Source organism: Balaenoptera musculus, chromosome 8 (genome assembly GCF_009873245.2).
Source record: "Balaenoptera musculus isolate JJ_BM4_2016_0621 chromosome 8, mBalMus1.pri.v3, whole genome shotgun sequence".
NCBI classification, from domain to species: Eukaryota; Metazoa; Chordata; class Mammalia; order Artiodactyla; family Balaenopteridae; genus Balaenoptera; species Balaenoptera musculus.
This window is the reverse complement of record NC_045792.1, coordinates 26,228,795-26,248,812: the sequence shown is the minus strand read 5'-3', so window position 1 is coordinate 26,248,812 and position 20,018 is coordinate 26,228,795. Positions and strand designations below refer to the sequence as shown.

The following is a 20,018-nucleotide window of genomic DNA, read 5'->3' as shown; positions in this document are numbered from 1 at the left end:
CATTTTCTTTATTGCCTTTCAGCTTGGGCAATAAAGAAATGTCTCTGCTGGGCTATATAATAATAACTGTACTCATATAAGGGTCTCTCTGGAATACTGATGTTTAGAAATGTAAGAGTTTGGGAATCATAAGTTTTCTCAGTGAACCATTATTATGTAGGGCTGATCCAGCTTTTACCATCCTTGTTGTCAGAGGACAGTTAGTAAGTTCATCTATGGGGAAGACTTAGAATTAGCAAATCCTGTCTTTGAGTATATGTAGTCAGCAGGTTCTTAACTTCACTGATTGGAGAAGACCCAAAGTTCTACCTAGGTAGTATCTTTCAGCTCGCTGAACCAGTAGAATCAAAGGCACTAGGAGAAAAATGACCTTACATAAAGGTTTTAGAGAGCCTTTCTCCCTTCCCTTTCATATAATGCTTTCACCATTTCCCTTTCTCATATTTAATTAGAAGGAGAAAGAATGACAGAAAGCTCTGAATGTCTGTCAGAGGTTCAGATCCCAGAGTTGAAATTAAGCTTTAAGAAATGATTTGTAGGTTTTTCTGCATATGCAGATAGTGTAGTCATTCTCTTTAGACTAGTGGTAGAGTTGAAACTGTGAGGCACCTAAAAGTGTTATAACAGTAGTATTAAGAGGTATGTAGAGGTGCTATAGTGTTTATATTTAAGGACTTAGACTTTGGAGTTTGACTTCTTGGGATTAGAATTTTGGCATTTCCACTCATTAGTTCTGTGATTTGGGGACTGTTTCCTGACCTCTCTGAGCCCAGTTTAAACATTGTAGTAGGGAATAATGGCATTACCTGTCTTACATGGTTATTGTGAGGATTTATCACAGAATCTGGAATATAGTAAATACTTAATAATGACGTTGTCAAATATTTGTCCTTATTATGAAATGTTTTGGGAAGATTTTATCAACAGATTTTTTGGTAATGATTGAGGTGCCATATACACAATAACTAATTGGTTACTCTTGATATTTTTTTCCTTAGAGAAAATTAAGTAGAAAAATAAATAAATTTTCAGCGTCCATACAAAATTATCTTAAATCACATTTTAGTAATGGAAATATTTGTACAATTTTTAAGTTTACAAAATAACACGTTTTTGTATCAGTTTATTTTCAATAGCAGCCATGTGAGGGTAGCAAACTAGATGTACCAATTGAATACGAAGCTAATACCTAATGTTCAGAAAACTAAGGCTGAAATTGGTCAAGTTATTTGCCTATAGTCATGTGAGTAGTACTAGAACCCAGGTCTTCTGATTTTAGTCTAGGGTTAGTTACTCTAGGTTTTCATTAGAAGACTCTGTTACCATGTAGTTAGTAGATATTCTTGCTTAAAAACTCTATTTTTGTTCATCCATATAGATTTTTTTCCCTCTTTATTTTTTGGCTTTCTCTTACAGAATCTTTTGAGAAGTTGTTTCAAAGGTGGTTTAAATCAACTGCCTTATTTTGCAGACAAAGAAGCAAAATTTAAAGGAGTTAATGACTTGCTTGAGGTCTTACAACTATTTAATAACAACAGCAACACTAAAATCTAGGTCTCCTGATATTTAGTTTATTGCTATTTTTTTTTACTTTTATTTTATTTTATTTTTCATTGGCATATTGTTTTTTTTTTAACATCTTTATTGGAGTATAATTGCTTTACAATGGTGTGTTAGTTTCTGCTTTATAACAAAGTGAATCAGTTATACATATACATATGTTCCCATATCTCTTCCCTCTTGCATCTCCCTCCCTCCCAACCTCCCTGTCCCACCCCTCTAGGTGGTCACAAAGCACTGAGCTGATCTCCCTGTGCTATGCGGTTGCTTCCCACTAGCTATCTATTTTATGTTTGGTAGTGTATATATGTCCATGCCACTCTCTCACTTTGTCACAGCTTACCCTTCCCCCTCCCCATATCCTCAAGTCCATTCTCTAGTAGGTCTGTGTCTTTATTCCCGTCTTACCACTAGGTTCTTCATGACCTTTTTTTTTTCCCCGTAGATTCCATATATATGTGTTAGCATACTGTATTTGATTTTCTCTTTCTGACTTACTTCACTCTGTATGACACACTCTAAGTCCATCCACCTCACTACAAATACCTCCATTTCATTTCTTTTTATGGCTGAGTAATATTCCATTGTATATATGTGCCACATCTTCTTTATCCATTCATCCGATGATGGACACTTAGGTTGCTTCCATGTCCTGGCTATTGTAAATAGAGCTGCAATGAACATTTTGGTACATGACTCTTTTTGAATTATGGTTTTCTCAGGGTATATGCCCAGTAGTGGGATTGCTGGGTCGTATGGTAGTTCTCTTTTTAGTTTTTTAAGGAACCTCCATACTGTTCTCCATAGTGGCTGTATCAATTTACATTCCCACCAACAGTGCAAGAGGGTTCCCTTTTCTCCACACCCTCTCCAGCATTTATTGTTTCTAGATTTTTTGATGATGGCCATTCTGACAGGTGTGAGATGATATCTCATTGTAGTTTTGATTTACAATTCTCTAACGATTAATGATGTTGAGCATTCGTTCATGTGTCTGTTGGCAATCTGTATATCTTCTTTGGAGAAATGTCTATTTAGGTCTTCTGCCCATTTTTGGATTGGGTTGTTTGTTTTTTTGTTATTGAGCTGCATGAGCTGCTTGTAAATTTTGGAGATTAATCCTTTGTCAGTTGCTTCATTTGCAAATATTTTCTCCCATTCTGAGGGTTGTCTTTTCGTCTTGTTTATGGTTTCCTTTGCTGTGCGAAAGCTTTTAAGTTTCATTAGGTCCCATTTGTTTATTTGTGTTTTTATTTCCATTTCTGTAGGAGCTGGGTCTAAAAGGATCTTGCTGTGATTTATGTCATAGAGTGTTCTTCCTATGTTTTCCTCTAAGAGTTTGATAGTGTCTGGCCTTACATTTAGGTCTTTAATCCATTTTGAGTTTATTTTTGTGTATGGTGTCAGGGAGTGTTCTAATTTCATACTTTTACATGTACCTGTCCAGTTTTCCCAACACCACTTATTGAAGAGGCTGTCTTTTCTCCACTGTATATGCTTGCCTCCTTTATCAAAGATAAGGTGACCATGCGTGCATGGGTATATCTCTGGGCTTTCTATCCTGTTCCATTGATCTATATTTTTGTTTTTGTGCCAGTACCACACTGTCTTGATTACTGTAGCTTTGTAATATAGTCTGAAGTCAGGGAGCCTGATTCCTCCAGCTCCATTTTTCGTTCTCAAGATTGCTGTGGCTATTTGGGGTCTTTTGTGTCTCCATACAAATTGTGAAATTTTTTGTTCTAGCTCTGTGAAAAATGCCAGTGGTAGTTTGATAGGGATTGCATTGAATCTGTAGATTGCTTTGAGTAGTATAGTCATTTTCACAGTGTTGATTCTTCCGGTCCAATAACGTATCTCTCCATCTGTTTGTGTCATCTTTTACTTTTTTCATCAGTATTTTATAGTTTTCTGAGTACTGGTCTTTTGTTTCCTTAGGTAGGTGTATTCCTAGGTATTTTATTCGTTTTGATGCAGTGGTAAATGGGATTGTTTCCTTAAGTTCTCTTTCTGATTTTTTGTTGTTAGTGTGTAAGAATGCAAGAGATTTCTGTGTATTAATTTTGTATACAGCATCTGTACCAAATTCATTTATGAGTACTAGTAGTTTTCTCATAGCATCTTTAGGATTTTCTATGCATAGTGTCATGTCATTTGCAAACAGTGGCAGTTTTACTTCTTCTTTTCCAATTTGGATTCCTTTTATTTCTTTTTCTTCTCTGATTGCTGTGGCTAGGACTTGCAAAACTATGTTGAGTAGTAGTGGCGAGAGTGGTCATCCTTGCTTTGTTCTTGATCTTACAGGAAATGCTTTCAGCTTTTCACCATTGACTAATTGTTAGCTGTAGGTTTTATTGTATATGGACTCTTTTATGTTGAGGTAGGTTCCCTCTTAGGCCACTTTCTGGAGGTTTTTTTTTTGTCGTAAATGGGTGTTGAACTTTGTTATAGTTTTTTCTGCGTCTATTGAGATGATCATATGGATTTTATTCTTCAGTTTGTTAATGTGGTGTATCACGTTGTTTGATTTGTGTATATTGAAGAATCCTTGCAACCCTAGGATAAATCCCACTTGATCAGAGTGTATTATCCTTTTAATGTGCTGTTGGATTCGGTTTGCTAGTAGTTTGTTGAGGATTTTTGTGTCTATATTCATTAGTGATATTGACCTATAAATTTTCTTTTTTTGTGGTATCTTTGTCTGGTTTTGGTATCAGGGTGATGGTAGCCTCATAGAATGAGTTTGGGAGTGCTCCTTTCTCTGCAGTTTTTGGGAAGAGTTTCAGAATGGTAGGTGTTATCTCTTCTCTAAATGTTGGATAGAATTTGCCTGTGAAACCATCTGGTCCTGGACTTTTGTTTGTTGGAAGATTTGTAATCACAGTTTCAATTTCAGTGCTTCTGATTGGTTTGTTCATATTTTCTGTGTCTTCCTGGTTCAGTCTTGTAAGTTTCTTTCTTTCTACGAATTTGTCCATTTCTTCTACGTTGTTCATTTTATTGGTATAGAGTTGCCTGTACTAATTTCTTATGATCCTTTCTGTTTCTGTGGTGTCCATTGTAACGTTTGTTTTTTTATTTGTAATTTTATTGCTTTGAATCCTCTCCCTTTTTTTCTTGATGAGTCTGGCTGAAGGTTTATCAATTTTGTTTATCTTCTCAAAGAACCAGCTTTTAGTTTTATTGATCTTTGCTATTGTTTTCTTCATGTCTATTTCATTTATTCTGCTCTGATGTTTATGATTTCTTTCCTTCTACTAACTTTGGGTTTTGTTTGTTTTTCTTTTTCTAGTTGCTTTAGATGTAAGGATAGGTTGTTTACTTGAGATTTTTCTTGTTTTTTGAGGTAAGCTTGTATTGCTATAAACTTTCCTTTTAGAACTACTTTTGCTGTGTCCCATACATTTTGCAGTGTCATGTATTTGGAGTCGTTTGTCTCTAGGTATTTTTTGATTTCCTCTTTGATTTCTTCAGTGATCCATTGATTATTTAATAACATATTGTTTAGCTTCCATTTGTTTGTGTTTTTTACAGTTTTTTTTCCCTGTAATTGATTTCTAACCTCATAGTGTTGTGGTCAGAAAAGATGCTTGATATGATTTCAATTTTCTTAACTTTTTCAAGGCTTGATTTTTGACCCAAGATGTGACCTATTCTGGAGAATGTTCCATGTGCACTTGAGAAGAAAGTGTTTTCTGCTGCTTTTGGATATAATGTCCTATAAATATCAATTAAGTGTATTTGGTCTAATGTGTCATTTAAGGCTTGTGTTTTCCTTAACTTTCTGTCTGGATGATGTATCCGTTGGTTTAAGTGGGATCTTGATATCCTCCACGATTATTGTGTTACTGTCAATTTCCCCTTTTTTGGCTGTTAGCATTTGCCTTATGTTGAGGTGCTCCTATGTAGGGTGCATATATTTACAATTGTTATGTCTTCTTCATGGACTGATTCTTTGATCATTATGTAGTGTTCTTCCTTGTCTCTTGTAACAGTCTGTATTTTAAAGTCTATTTTGTGTGAGATGAGAATTGCTACTCCAGCCTTCTCTTGATTTCCATTTGCATGGAATATATTTTTTCCATTCCCTCACTTTCTGTCTGTATGTGTCCCTAGAGCTGAAGTGGGTCTCTTGTAGACAGTATATATATACATGTCTTGTTTTTGTATCCATTCAGCCAGTCTGTACCTTTGGCTAGAGAATTTGATCTATTTGCATTTAAGGTAATTATTGATATGTATGTTGCTATTGTTATTTTTTTAATTGTTTTCAGTTTGTTTTTGTAGGTCTTTTTCTTCTCTGTTTCTTGCCTAGAGAAGTTCATTTAGCATTTGTTGTAAAGGTAGTTTGGTGGTGCTGAATTTCCTCTTAGCTTTTGTTTGTCGGTAATGCTTTTGATTTCTCAGTTGATTCTGAATGGCAGCCTTGCTGGGCAGATTAATCTTGGTTGTAGGTTTTTCCCTTTTAGTACTTTAAATTTATCCTGCCACTCCATTCTGGCTTGCAGAGTTTCTGCTGAGATATCAGCTGATAACCTTATGGGGATTCCCTTGTATGTTATTTGTTGCTTTTCCCTTGTTGCTTTTAATATTTTTTCTTTGTATTTAATTTTTGTTTGTTTGATTCATATGTGTCTCAACATGTTTCTCCTTGGGTTTATCCTGTATGGGACTCTCTGTGCTTCCTAGACTTGGGCAACTATTTCCTTTCCCATGTTAGGGAACTTTTCAACTATAATCCCTTCAAATATTTTCGCAGACTCTTTCTCTTTCTCTTCTTTTTCTGGGACCCCTATAATTCGAATATTGGTTCCTTTAATGTTGTCCCAGAGGTCTCTGAGACTGTCCTAATTTCTTTTCTTTCTTTTCTTTATTCTGTTCCACTGCAGTGATTTCCCCCATTCTGTCTTACAGCTCACTTACCATTCTTCTGCTTCAATTATTCTGCTACTGATTCCTTCTAGAGTAGTTTTCATTTCATTATTGTATTGTTCATCACTGTTTGTTCTTAGGTTCCTCTAGGTTTTTGTTAATCATTTCTTGTATATTTTCGATCCGTGCCTCCGTTCTGTTTCTGATATCTTGCGTCATCTTTACTATCATTACTCTGAATTCTTTTTGGGTAGATTGCCTAGTTCCTTTTCATTTACTTGATCTTTTATGTTTCTATCTTACGCCTTTGTCTGCAGCATATTCCTCTGTTCTTTTATTTTGTGTAACTTACTATGTTCGTCCTCACTTTTCCGCAGGCTGCAGGGTTGTAGTTCCTCTTGCTTCTGGTGTCTGCCCTGTTGTGGGTGATGTTGGTCCAGGGGCTTGTGTAGGCTTCCTGGTTGGAGGGACTGGTGCCTGTGCTCCGGTGGTTGGAGCTGGGTAGGCAGGACCGTGGCGAGAGCTGTATTTTGGGGTGTCTCGAGCATAGGATGACTTTTGGCAGCCTGTCTGCTGATGGTTGGGGTTGTGTACCTGTCTTGCTGGTTGTTTGGCCTGAGACATCCAGCACTGGAGCTTGCAGGCTGTTGGGGGGAGCCAGGTCTTGTTGCTGAGATGAGGACCTCTGGGAGAGCTCACTCTGATTAATATTCCCTGGGTCCAGGAATTCTCTGGAGGTCCAGTGGCCAGGACTTTGTGCTTCCACCGCGGGGCTCAGGTTCAACCCCCAGCTGGGGAACCAAGGAAGAACTTGCAAGCCACATGGTGAGGCCAACAACAAACAAACAGAAAAACAAGAAAAAAAACAGAAAAGAGACAAAAACCAAGAGAAACAGAAAACCAAAAGGAAGCAAACAAAACCAAAAAGATCCAAAAAAAACCCCACAAAGAAAACAAAGTAGACAACCACCAACCAAACAAAAATACCTCAAAATGAAAACAAACAGTAGAAACATAACTTACAAAAACAATACAAAAAGCAAAGATGACAAAAAATAAACACACAAAATGACAAGAAAACAAAAGGAAACAAACAGAAAAAGAGAAAAAAAACTCCAAAACAAAAAAGAAAAAAAAAGACAAAAAGAAACAAAAAAGACAAAACAAACAAAAAACCCCAATAGACCAATAAAAAATACATTTAAAATTTTAAATGAATAAAATTAATTAAAACAACAAAACAAAACAGAACAAAATAATTCCCTAGGGGCTCTGCTATCAGTGTCTTTGCCCCCACGGTGAGCCATAGCCAACCTCCACCACCTCCCCAGGAGGCCCTCAAAGACCTTTCAGGTAAGTCTGTGGACCTGCTGTGGGCAGTGTGGTTGCAACACAGACTCTGACCTGCCCCAACTCCCATGTGCACATGTCCCCAAAGTCCACAGCTGCCAAAGCTAGACCCATCTCAGTTCTGGGAGCACTCATCTATTCAGTTGTTCTGCAGGTGTTGGATATACCAGGCTGATCGTGGGGGTTAAATCTGCGGCTTGTGCAGCTGTACGGAGAGATTTTAATTCCTCTTCCTTAGTCGTACAGCCATGGGGGCTCAGCTTTGGTTTCGGTCCCATCTCGGTGTGTGGGCCAACCTCAAGCATCTGCTCTCCACCCAGGTGAGAGGGGGCGAAGGCAGCAACTGAGTGGGAGATTCTTACTCGCTTAGGTGGGATTGGCCAGAGGTGGTGATCGATTGGGGCATGCATGCTTGCTCAGGCAGGAGGGAATAAGGTGCCTACGACTGGGGCATGCGCACTCGCTCAGGTGTGAGGGGGACAAGGTTGCAATGACTGGGGCATGGGCACTCTGTTGGGAATCCCTCCCAGTGGCCATGGAGGCCGGGGCTGGCGTGTGGGGAGAGAGGCTGTGATGGTGGACCCGCCCATTGTGTGCCACTCAACAATGGCGCCTTGCTTCTAAGGTAGTCCTACTTCTTCCAGGAGCATTCCCAGCTGCAGAGCTCCTCAATCCTGTCCCCACAGGCTGTCTCTGTGCAGCTGAGCTCCTCACTCTCGTCCCTTCAGGCTGTACCACACAGCTAACAGCAGTCCTCTCCCTGGGTCTGCTCTCCTAACATCTCGCATCAGCACCCAGCCCCTGCCCACATTAGTGGACACCTGTCTCAGGCTGAGGTGCGCAGGGCTGTGATACAGACTGTCCATGGAAGTCTCGTTCTCTCCTGACTGCCACAGATCAGCCACTGCACTTTCTTCCAATAGCCCCTGAATCCACCCCTCTATTTCAGCATATTTTGCCACTGGTAAGGGGGCCTCCATGGGTGTGGTAATCTCTCCTCTCCTTCAGCTCCTCCCCAGGATCCAGGAGTGTGGATCCCATCCCGTTTCCTCTTGTCCTTTTCTTCCCTTTCTCTCCTTCATCCTACCTGGTTACGCAGGGATCTTCTCTTGTCCTTTTAGGTGTCCAGGACCCTCTGCTAGTGTTCAGCAGGTGCTCTATGCGAATTGTTCCACTTGTAGATATATTCTTGATGTACTTATGGGGAGAAGTGAACCCCAGGTCCTCCTATTCCACCCTCTTGACTGCTCTCAGCTCCTTATTTGTTCTTTGTGTTGTATCTGAAATAGCTTTTCCACCCCATGTGTATACCTTTATTCCTTATTTATTTTTAGGAATGCCCTTCCTACTCTTACCTTTGATTATAGAAATCCAACTCATTTTTTCAGCCTGGTTTGTGAAATTTTCCCTGACCTCACATTTAGAGGCAATTCTTCCTTTATTTTCATTTTTGTATAACTTTATAGCTCTTTATAATATTTATCAAATATTATTTTTGTTATAATTATTTATGTCCTTTTATTCTCATTCTCTTAGGTGGCAGTGTTTTTGAGGGTAGTTTTATTTTTTCCTTTCTTGTAATTGTAGAACTGTACCTTGCATATATAGGCACTCAAGTATATGTTGAATTTTAAATGTATTTATGATTTTTATATATTCAAGGAATAATATATAATTTTATAGTTAGAAATCATTGTAGTACCAATAAGTATTCTGCATAACCATGTGAAAAGTATAACTGACATTTAATATTGGAATTTAATTTCAGTAGTAGAAGATGGTGGTTTAAGCTGGCTAAGGAAGTCTTACCAAAGAATGAAGGAACAAGCTGAGAAACAAAATAGAAATTTTGAAGACATTGTAGCTGAAAGATATGGGGTGAGTATTAAGGAGATACATATTATTTTCAGAGTTATATGAGAAATTAACTTTGTCAGTGTTTTGTGCCAGGAAACACTTTTGAATTGACTTGATACTAAATTTCAAATGTGTATATTGCTATAGCCATTTTTTGCTTTTCATTTTTATGTAAACCTATGTAGCATATTTGAATATAAAACTCAATGAATATAAAATTAAAGTATGTAAAATTTAAGTATGCATGTGTTTAATGTAAAAGCAACATTTTCTTCTTGTGAGGAAATTTAAATAATATAAGAAAGCCTCCATAGTATACCTCTGGACATAACCACTGTTAAAAATTTTGTATATTTCAGAGATTTTAGTTTATTTCAGAGCTTTTGTTGTATTCCAGAGTTTCAGATTGTAACAGTTTTTCTGTTGTCGTTTAGAGAGTGTGCATGTGTACTTTTTTTTTTTGCTTTTAAAAAGTGATATTTATTTTTTCTTCCAGTTTTATTGAAATATACTTGGCATACAGCACTATATAAGCTTAAGATGTGCAGCATAATGATTTCACTTACATACATCATGACATGATTACCAAGTGTGTGTGTGTGTGTGTGTGTGTGTGTATGTGTATGTATAAAACAATGGAATCATGCAGCACTATATTTTAGAAGCAGCTCCCCCATTTACCATGGGTGAATAATCTTTCTGTTTCAGTAGCTATTGATGTCCTGTTTTTCTTTTTTAATTTCAGAAGAAAGAAGGTTTAGGAAGGAATAGGCAAACAAAAAAAAAGTGAGAGAGAAAAATTATCCTTTGTTTTAAGAGAATCTTTGTTAATATTTTGATTTTTTTTTTAGATTTTTTTCTAGTTATTATATACTTTTAAAATAAACAGTTTTATAAAAGTAGGCTCATAGAATACATCCTGCTTCTGTCACTTACACAAACAGACATAGTTGGATGCCAGTAAATGTGTATATTTTAATGACCTCTTAATATTTACATATATATTTATATGATTTAACTGTTATTTATTTAATTTCAGTGGAGGGACATTTATATATTTTTAGTTTCTCCCCTGTGAAACAACACTGTGCTGATCATCTTTTCCGATGCATTTTGCTTACTTACCTTGTTATTTTCTTACATGAATTACTAAAAGGGAAATTGTCAATTTAGAGGATATAGACACTTAAAGTGAGATATGTATTGCAAAATTTCTGTATAGAAATATTGAAGAAATTATACTCTCAGTAAAATGACTTTTATTACATGATTTTCAATACTAGTACTATCATTCTTTATAGTCAGTGCTACTGTGATTGGTAAGCAGACTTTTTCTTTGCTTTTATTTTTATACATTTGTTTACTAGCAAAGTGGGATATTTTTTCATATTGTTTTGGCCATTTGATTGATTATTGATAGTATTTATCCATTTTGGTGTATTTATTTATTTTTTTTAAAATTTTTTAATATTTTATCTCATTTTATTTTTATTTTTTGTTTTTTATTTTTTTTTAAACATCTTTATTGGAGTTTAATTGCTTTACAATGGTGTGTTAGTTTCTGCTTTATAACAAAGTGAATCTGTTATACATATACTTGTGTCCCCATATCTCTTCCCTTGTGTCTCGCTCCCTCCCACTCTCCCTATCCCACCTCTCTAGGTGGTCACAAACCACCAAGCTGATCTCCCTGTGCTATGTGGCTGCTTCCCACTAGCTATCTATTTTATGTTTGGTAGTGTATATATGTCCATGCCATTCTCTCACGTTGTCCCAGCTTACCCTTCCCCCTCCCCGTATCCTCAAGTCCATTCTCTACTACGTCTGGGTCTTTATTCCCGTCTTGCCACTAGGTTCTTCATGGCCTTTTTTTTTTTTTTTTTTTCCTTAGATTCCATATATATGTGTTAGCATACCGTATTTGTTTTTCTCTTTCTGACTTACTTCACTCTGTATGACAGACTCTAACTCCATCCACCTCATTACAAATACCTCCATTTCATTTCTTTTTATGGCTGAGTAATATTCCATTGTATATATGTGCCACATCTTCTTTATCCATTCATCCGATGATGGACACTTAGGTTGCTTCCATGTCCTGGCTATTGTAAATAGAGCTGCAATGAACATTTTGGTACATGACTCTTTTTGAATTATGGTTTTCTCAGGGTATATGCCCAGTAGTGGGATTGCTGGGTCGTATGGTAGTTCTCTTTTTAGTTTTTTAAGGAACCTCCATACTGTTCTCCATAGTGGCTGTATCAATTTACATTCCAACCAACAGTGCAAGAGGGTTCCCTTTTCTCCACACCCTCTCCAGCATTTATTATTTCTAGATTTTTTGATGATGGCCATTCTGACTGGTGTGAGATGATATCTCATTGTAGTTTTGATTTACAATTCTCTAACGATTAATGATGTTGAGCATTCGTTCATGTGTCTGTTGGCAATCTGTATATCTTCTTTGGAGAAATGTCTATTTAGGTCTTCTGCCCATTTTTGGATTGGGTTGTTTGTTTCTTTGTTATTGAGCTGCAGGAGCTGCTTTGTAAATCTTGGAGATTAATCCTTTGTAAGTTGCTTCATTTGCAAATATTTTCTCCCATTCTGAGGGTTGTCTTTTGGTCTTGTTTATGGTTTCCTTTGCTGTGCAAAAGCTTTTAAGTTTCATTAGGTCCCATTTGTTTATTTGTGTTTTTATTTCCATTTCTCTAGGAGCTGGGTCAAAAAGGATCTTGCTGTGATTTATGTCATAGAGTGTTCTGCCTATGTTTTCCTCTAAGAGTTTGATAGTGTCTGGCCTTACACTTAGGTCTTTAATCCATTTTGAGTTTATCTTTGTGTATGGTGTCAGGGAGTGTTCTAATTTCATACTTTTATATGCACCTGTCCAATTTTCCCAGCACCACTTATTGAAGAGGCTGTCTTTTCTCCACTGTAAATGCTTGCCTCCTTTATCAAAGATAAGGTGACCATATGTGCGTGGGTTTATCTCTGGGCTTTCTATCCTGTTCCATTGATCTATATTTCTGTGTTTGTGCCAGTACCAAACTGTCTTGATTACTGTAGCTTTGTAGTATAGTCTGAAGTCAGGGAGCCTGATTCCTCCAGCTCCATTTTTTGTTCTTAAGATTGCTTGGGCTGTTTCAATACAAATTGTGAAATTTTTTGTTCTAGTTCTGTGAAAAATGCCAGTGGTAGTGCGAGAGGGATTGCATTGAATCTGTAGATTGCTTTGCGTAGTAGAATCATTCTCACAATGTTGATTCTTCCAATCCAAGAGCATGGTATATCTCTCCATCTATTTGTATCATCTTTAATTTCTTTCATCAGTGTCTTATAATTTTCTGCATACTGGTCTTTTGTCTCCTTAGGTAGGTTTATTCCTAGATATTTTATTCTTTTTGTTACAATGGTAAACGGGAGTGTTTGCTTAATTTCACTTTCAGATTTTTCATCATTATTGTATAGGAATGCAAGAGATTTCTGTGCATTAATTTTCTATCCTGCTTCTTTACCAAATTCATTGATTAGCTCTAGTAGTTTTCTGGTAGCATCTTTAGGATTCTCTATGTATAGTATCATGTCATCTGCAAACAGTGACAGCTTTACTTCTTCTTTTCCGATTTGGATTCCTTTTATTTCTTTTTCTTCTCTGATTGCTGTGGCTAACACTTCCAAAACTATGTTGAATAGTAGTGGTGAGAGTGGGCAACCTTGTCTTGTTCCTGATCTTAGTGGAAATGGTTTCAGTTTTTCACCATTAAGGACAATGTTGGCTGTGGGTTTGTCATATATGGCCTTTATTATGTTGAGGAAAGTTCCCTCTATGCCTACTTTCTGCAGGGCTTTTATCATAAATGGGTGTTGAATTTTGTCGAAAGCTTTCTCTGCATCTATTGAGATGATCATATGGTTTTTCTCCTTCAGTTTGATAATATGATGTATCACGTTGATTGATTTGCGTATATTGAAGAATCCTTGCATTCTTGGAATAAACCCCACTTTATCATGGTGAATGATCCTTTTAATGTGCTGTTGGATTCTGTTTGTTAGTATTTTGTTGAGGATTTTTGCATCTATGTTCATCAGTGATATTGGCCTGTAGTTTTCTTTCTTTTGTGACATCTTTGTTTGGTTTTGGTATCAGGGTGATGGTGGCCTTGTAGAATGAGTTGGGGAGTGTTCCTCCCTCTGCAATATTTTGGAAGAGTTTGAGAAGGATAGGTGTTAGCTGTTCTCTAAATGTTTGATCGAATTCACCTGTGAAGCCATCTGGTCCTGGGCTTTTGTTTGTTGGAAGATTTTTAATCACAGTTTCAACTGCAGTGCTTGTGATTGGTCTGTTCATATTTTCTGTTTCTTCCTGGTTCAATCTCGGCAGGTTGTGCATTTCTAAGAATCTGTCCATTTCTTCCAGGTTGTCCATTTTATTGGCATAGAGTTGCTTGTAGTAATCTCTCATGATCGTTTGTATTTCTGCAGTGTCAGTGGTTACTTCTCCTTTTTCATTTCTAATTCTATTGATTTGAGTCTTCTCCCTTTTTCTCTTGATGAGTCTGGCTAATGTTTTATCAATTTTGTTTATCTTCTCAAAGAACCAGCTTTTAGTTTTATTGAGGTGCTCCTATGTTGGGTGCATAAATATTTACAATTGTTATACCTTCCTCTTGGATCGATCCCTTGATCATTATATAGTGTCCTTCTTTGTCTCTTGTAATAGTCTTTATTTTAAAGTCTGTTTTGTCTGATAGGAGAATTGCTCCTCCAGCTTTCTTTTGATTTCCATTTGCATGGAATATCTTTTTCCATCCCTCACTTTCAGTCTGTATGTGTCTCTATGTCTGAGGTGGGTCTCTTGTAGACAGCATATATATGGGTCTTGTTTTTGTATCGGTTCAGACAGTCTGTGTCTTCTGGTGGGAGCATTTAATCCATTTACATTTAAGATAATTATCGATGTATGTTCCTATTCCCATTTTCTTAAATGTTTTGGGTTTGTTATTGTAGGTGTTTTCCTTCTCTTGTGTTTCCTGCCTAGAGAAGTTCCTTTAGCATTTGTTGTAAAGCTGGTTTGGTGGTGCTGAACTCTCTCAGCTTTTGCTTGTCTGTAAAGGTTTTAATTTCTCCATCACATCTGAATGAGATCCTTGCTGGGTAGAGTAACCTTGGTTGTAGGTTTTTCTCCTTCATCACTTTAAGTATATCCTGCCACTCCCTTCTGGCTTGCAGAGTTTCTGCTGAAGGATCAGCTGTTAACCTTATGGGGATTCCCTTGTGTGTTATTTATTGTTTTTCCCTTGCTGCTTTTAATATGTTTTCTTTATATTTCCTTTTTGATATTTATATTAATATGTGTCTTGGCGTGTTTCTCCTTGGATTTATCCTGTATGGGACTCTCTGTACTTCCAGGACTTGATTAACTATTTCCTTTCCCATGTTAGGGACATTTTCAATGATAATCTCTTCAAATATTTTCTCAGTCCTTTTCTTTTTCTCTTCTTCTGGGACCCCTATAATTCGAATGTTGGTGCGTTTAATGTTGTCCCAGAGGTCTCTGAGACTGTCCTCAGTTCTTTTCATTCTTTTTCCTTTATTCTGTTCCGCAGCAGTGAATTCCACCATTCTGTCTTCCAGGTCACTTATCCGTTCTTCTGCCTCAGTTATTCTGCTATTGATCCCATCTAGAGTATTTTTAATTTCATTTATTGTGTTTTTCATCATTGCTTGGTTCCTCTTCAGTTCTTCTACGTCTTTGTGAAATGTTTCTTGCATTTTGTGTATTCTATTTCCAGATTTTGGATCATGTTTACTATCATGATACTGAATTCTTTTTCATGTAGGCTACCTATTTCCTCTTCATTTGTTAGTTCTGGTGTGTTTTTACCTTGCTACTTCATCTGCTGTGTGTTTTTCTGTCTTCTCATTTTGCTTATCTTACTGTGTTGGGTCTCCTTTTCACAGGCTTCAGGTTCGTAGTTCCCGTTGTTTTTAGTATCTGTCCCCCGTGGATAAGATTGGTTCAGTGGGTTGTGTAGGCTTCCTGGTGGAGGGGACTAGTGCCTGTGTTCTGGTGGATGAGGCTGGATCTTGTCTTTTTGGCGGGCACGTCCACGTCTGGTGGTGTGTTTTGGGGTGTCTGTGGCCTTATTATGATTTTAGGCAGCCTCTCTGCTAATGGATGGGCCTGTGTTCCTGTCTTGCTAGTTGTTTGGCATAGGGTTTCCAGCACTGTATCTTGCTGGTCGTTGAGTGAAGCTGGGTCTTGATGTTGAGATGGAGATCTCTGAGAGATTTTCTCCGTTTGATATTACGTGGAGCTGGGATGTCTCTTGTTGACCAGTGTCCTGAAGTTGGCTCTCCCACCTCAGAGGCACAGCCCTGATGCCTGGCTGGAGCACCAAGAGCCTTTTGTCCACATGGCTCAGAATAAAAGGGAGAAAAAATAGAAAGAAAGAAAGAGAATAAAATGAAATAAAATAAAATAAAATAAAGCTATTATAATAAAAATAAGAAAAAAAATTAGTAAGAAAAAATTTATTGGGAAAAAAATTTTTTTTTAATTTTTATTTATTTATTTATTTATTTATTTATGACTGTGTTGGGTCTTCGTTTCTGTGCGAGGGCTTTCTCTAGCTGCGGCAAGTGGGGGCCACTCTTCATCGCGGTGCGTGGGCCTCTCACTATTGCGGCCTCTCTTGTTGCGGACCACAGGCTCCAGACGCGCAGGCTCAGTAGTTGTGGCTCACGGGCCCAGTTGCTCCGCGGCATGTGGGATCTTCCCAGACCAGGGCTCGAACCCGTGTCCACTGCATTGGCAGGCAGATTCTCAACCACTGCGCCACCAGGGAAGCCCTAATTTTTAAAAATAAGTTTATTAATTTTGTATAATAAAAAATAAGAAAAAAATTAAGAAAAAAATTTATTAAGAAAAAATTTAATTTTTTTAAAATATAAAATATGAAAAAACTTATTAAGAGAAAAAATTTTTTTAATTTTTAAAAATAATAAATAAGGAAAAAATTAAGAAAACATTTATTAAGAAACAAAAATTTTTAAGTTAAAAAAACAAAAAAACCAAAAAAAACGGACGGACCGAACCCTAGGACAAATGGTGAAAGCAAAGCTATACAGACAAAATCTCACCCAGAAGCATACACATACACACTCACAAAAAAAGGAAAAGGGGAAAAATTAATATATCCTGCTCCCAAAATCCACCTCTTGAGTTTGGGATGATTCATTGTCTATTCAGGTATTCAACAGATGCAGGCACATCAAGTTGTTTGTGGAGCTTTAATCTGCTGCTTCTGAGGCTGCTGGGAGAGATTTCCCTTCCTCTTCTTTGTTCGCACAGGCCCCGGGGTTCAGCTTTGGATTTGGACCCGCCTCTGCGTGTAGGTAATCTGAGGGCGTCTGTTCCCTGCCCAGACAGAATGGGGTTAAAGGAGCAGCTGCTTTGTGGGCTCTGGCTCACGCAGGCGGGGGGGAAGGAAGGGTATGGATGCGGGGCGAGCCTGCGGCGGCAGAGGCCAGCCTGACGTTGCACCAGCCCGAGGCGTGCCGTGCGTTCTCCCGGGGAAGTTGTCCCCGGATCACGGATCACGGGAACCTGGCCGTGGCGGGCTGCACCGGCTCCCGGGAGGGGCGGTGTGGAGAGTGACCTGTGCTCGCGCACAGGCTTTTTGGTGGCGGTAGCAGCAGCCTTAGCGTCTCATGCCCGTCTCTGGGGTCCGCGTTGATAGCCGCGGCTCGCGCCCATCTCTGGAGTTCGTTTAGGGGGCACTCTGAATCCCCTCTCCTTGCGCGCCGTAAAACAAAGTGGCAAGAAAAAGTCTCTTGCCTCTTCGGCAGCTGCAGACTTTTTCCTGGACTCCCTCCCGGCTAGGTGTGGTGCGCTAACCCCTTCAGGCTGTGTTCACGCCGCCAACCCCAGTCTTCTCCCTGCAATCTGACTGAAGCCCTAGCCTCAGCTCCCAGCCCCGCCCGCCCCAGCGGGTGAGCAGACAAGCCTCTCGGGCTGGTGAGTGCTGCTCGGCACCAATCCTCCATGTGGGAATCTGTCCGCTTTGCCCTCCACACCCCTGTGGCTGCGCTCTCCTCCGTGGCTCCGAAGCTTCCCCCTCTGCCACCCACAGTCTCCGCCCGTGAAGGGGCTTCCTAGAGTGTGGAAACCTTTCCTCCTTCACAGCTCCCTCCCACTGGTGCAGGTCCTGTCCCTATTCTTTTGTCTCTGAATTTTCTTTTTTCTTTTGCCCTACCCAAGTACGTGGGGAGTTTCTTGCCTTTTGGGAGGTCTGACGTCTTCTGCCAGCGTTCAGTGGGTGTTCTATAGGAGCAGTTCCACGTGTAGATGTAATTCTAATGTATCTGTGGGAAGGAAGATGATCTCTGCGTCTTACTCTTCCGCCATCTTGCCCCCCTCCTCTGGTATATTTATTTAAGACCGTTTAATAAGTCTGTTCAAATTTCTTCCTGTTAGTTTCATGTTTATTTTTTTACTTTGTTTATATTTGCTATGAATATATTTTAAATATTTTTACCTAACAAAACCTATCAGGTTTTTCTTTTATAACTTAATATTCTTGGTATAATTCATTGACAGGCCTTCTCCACCCCCAAGATCATAAAAATGCACTCCTATATTTCTTTTGAGAACTTGTTCAGTTTTATTTTTATGGATAGCTTTGATATTTTTGAAATACATATTTGTGTATAGTTTAAAATAAGCATTTAACTTTCTTTAAGTCTTTAGTCATTTATAATATATTGAATGAATTATTTTTTTCCCATTAATTAGAAATGACACATTTATTATATATTACATCATTTTTTATAAAATCAGTCTATTTCTTTACTCTGAAATTATTTTATTGATTTTTTTGTTTCCTGGAATTAGTATCATACTATTTTAATTACTGTGGTTTTCAGTAACTCATTCAGATAGCAAATAATTAGTGAACACTATGTGACAGGGTAAGTCTTCTTTTATTAGTCACTAAAAAGTAACTTTATATTCTTATGTGTGCTTTTATTTGTTGTTAAATTTAGAATCAATTTTGTTAAGTTCAAGCTCAAAAGAAACAGTTTTCCAAAATACATTATAAATTTACAACTCATTTTGGAATTTTGATTTAAATTTAATTAAGTGTGTAGATAAATCACGGACAATTAATATCTTTGTAATGTTGAGTAATCTCATCCTAAAATACTGGTTATTTCTCAATTCAAAATTTTAAAGTATTTTTATTGGAGTAGAGTTGTTTTACAATGTTGCATTAGTTTCTACTGTACAGCAAAGTGAATCAGCTATACCTGTAAATATAACCCCTCTTTTTCGGATTTCTTTCCCATTGAGGTCACCACAGTCAATTCAAGTTTTTATTTATGCTCTTCAATACATTTCTCCATTCAGTTGTTATGCATGTATCCTTAAGATATTTTTATTTTTTTCAGTTGTATGCTGAATCTTTGTTCTCTTATGTTTTCTGAGTTGCCTGGTGCTAGTCTGCCCATTTATTTAAACTCTTGTCATTAAATCTATAGTGGGTTTTTTTTTTTAATTGGGTTATATGGGAAAATAGTTATATGTAAATGGTGATTACTTTTGCTTTTGCTACTCAGTATTACAATATTTAAACTTTCTTATATTCTTGAAGTAGAATTTCAGAACTTTGATTAATAACACTTTTCTTTCTGTGTTTAAGTGATAACTTCTTGCATTTAAGATGAAGATTGTCTTCTTTAGAAAGTATCTTTGCATTCAAAGTTTATGCAAAAGTTTTTTTGTTAATTTGCTTTTGCTTTTAAATTAGGAATGGGTATCTAATTTTTATGAAATAACTTTTTTGGTATCCTTTGAGATACTGTGATTTTTTTTTTCTTCCGTTAATGAGATGAATTGCCTGAATACATTTCGTAACATTGGACCATTCTTGCATTCTTTGACTCCTATTTGATTATGGCATTTCCTTTAATATACCACTACATTAAATTTGTTAATATTTTATTTTGAAAATATATCTTTATTTATACATAACATGGCCTTTAGTTTTCTTTTTATGTTTTTTTAGGGGTTATTATGAGTTTATGTTTTGAATTGTGAACTTTTATATAATTTTTTTTTTAAACCTTTGTTTTTTAGATTTTTTTTTGATGTGGAACATTTTTAAAGTCTTTATTGAATTTGTTACAGTATTGCTTCTGTTTTATGTTTTGGTTTTTTGGCCTGAGGCATGTGGGATCCTAGCTCCCCAACCAGGGATTGAGCCCTCACCCCTTGCATTGGAAGGTGAAGTCTTAACCACTGGACCATCAGGAAAGTCCTTTATGTAATTTCTTAATGCTCTAGAACAGTTAAGAATCACAGAGTGAGGCAT

The 20,018-nt window shown here is 37.4% G+C and overlaps 1 protein-coding gene across 1 annotated transcript in view; it reads left to right on the top strand.

The window, feature by feature from the left end:
• CWF19L2 (CWF19 like cell cycle control factor 2) overlaps positions 1-20,018 on the top strand; it is a 195,855-nt gene that overhangs the window by 44,614 nt on the left and 131,223 nt on the right. Inside the window, exon 7 of the mRNA XM_036861742.1 lies at positions 9,551-9,660. Coding sequence (XP_036717637.1) covers positions 9,551-9,660 — 110 coding nt within the window. The remainder of the gene's footprint in view (positions 1-9,550; positions 9,661-20,018) is intronic.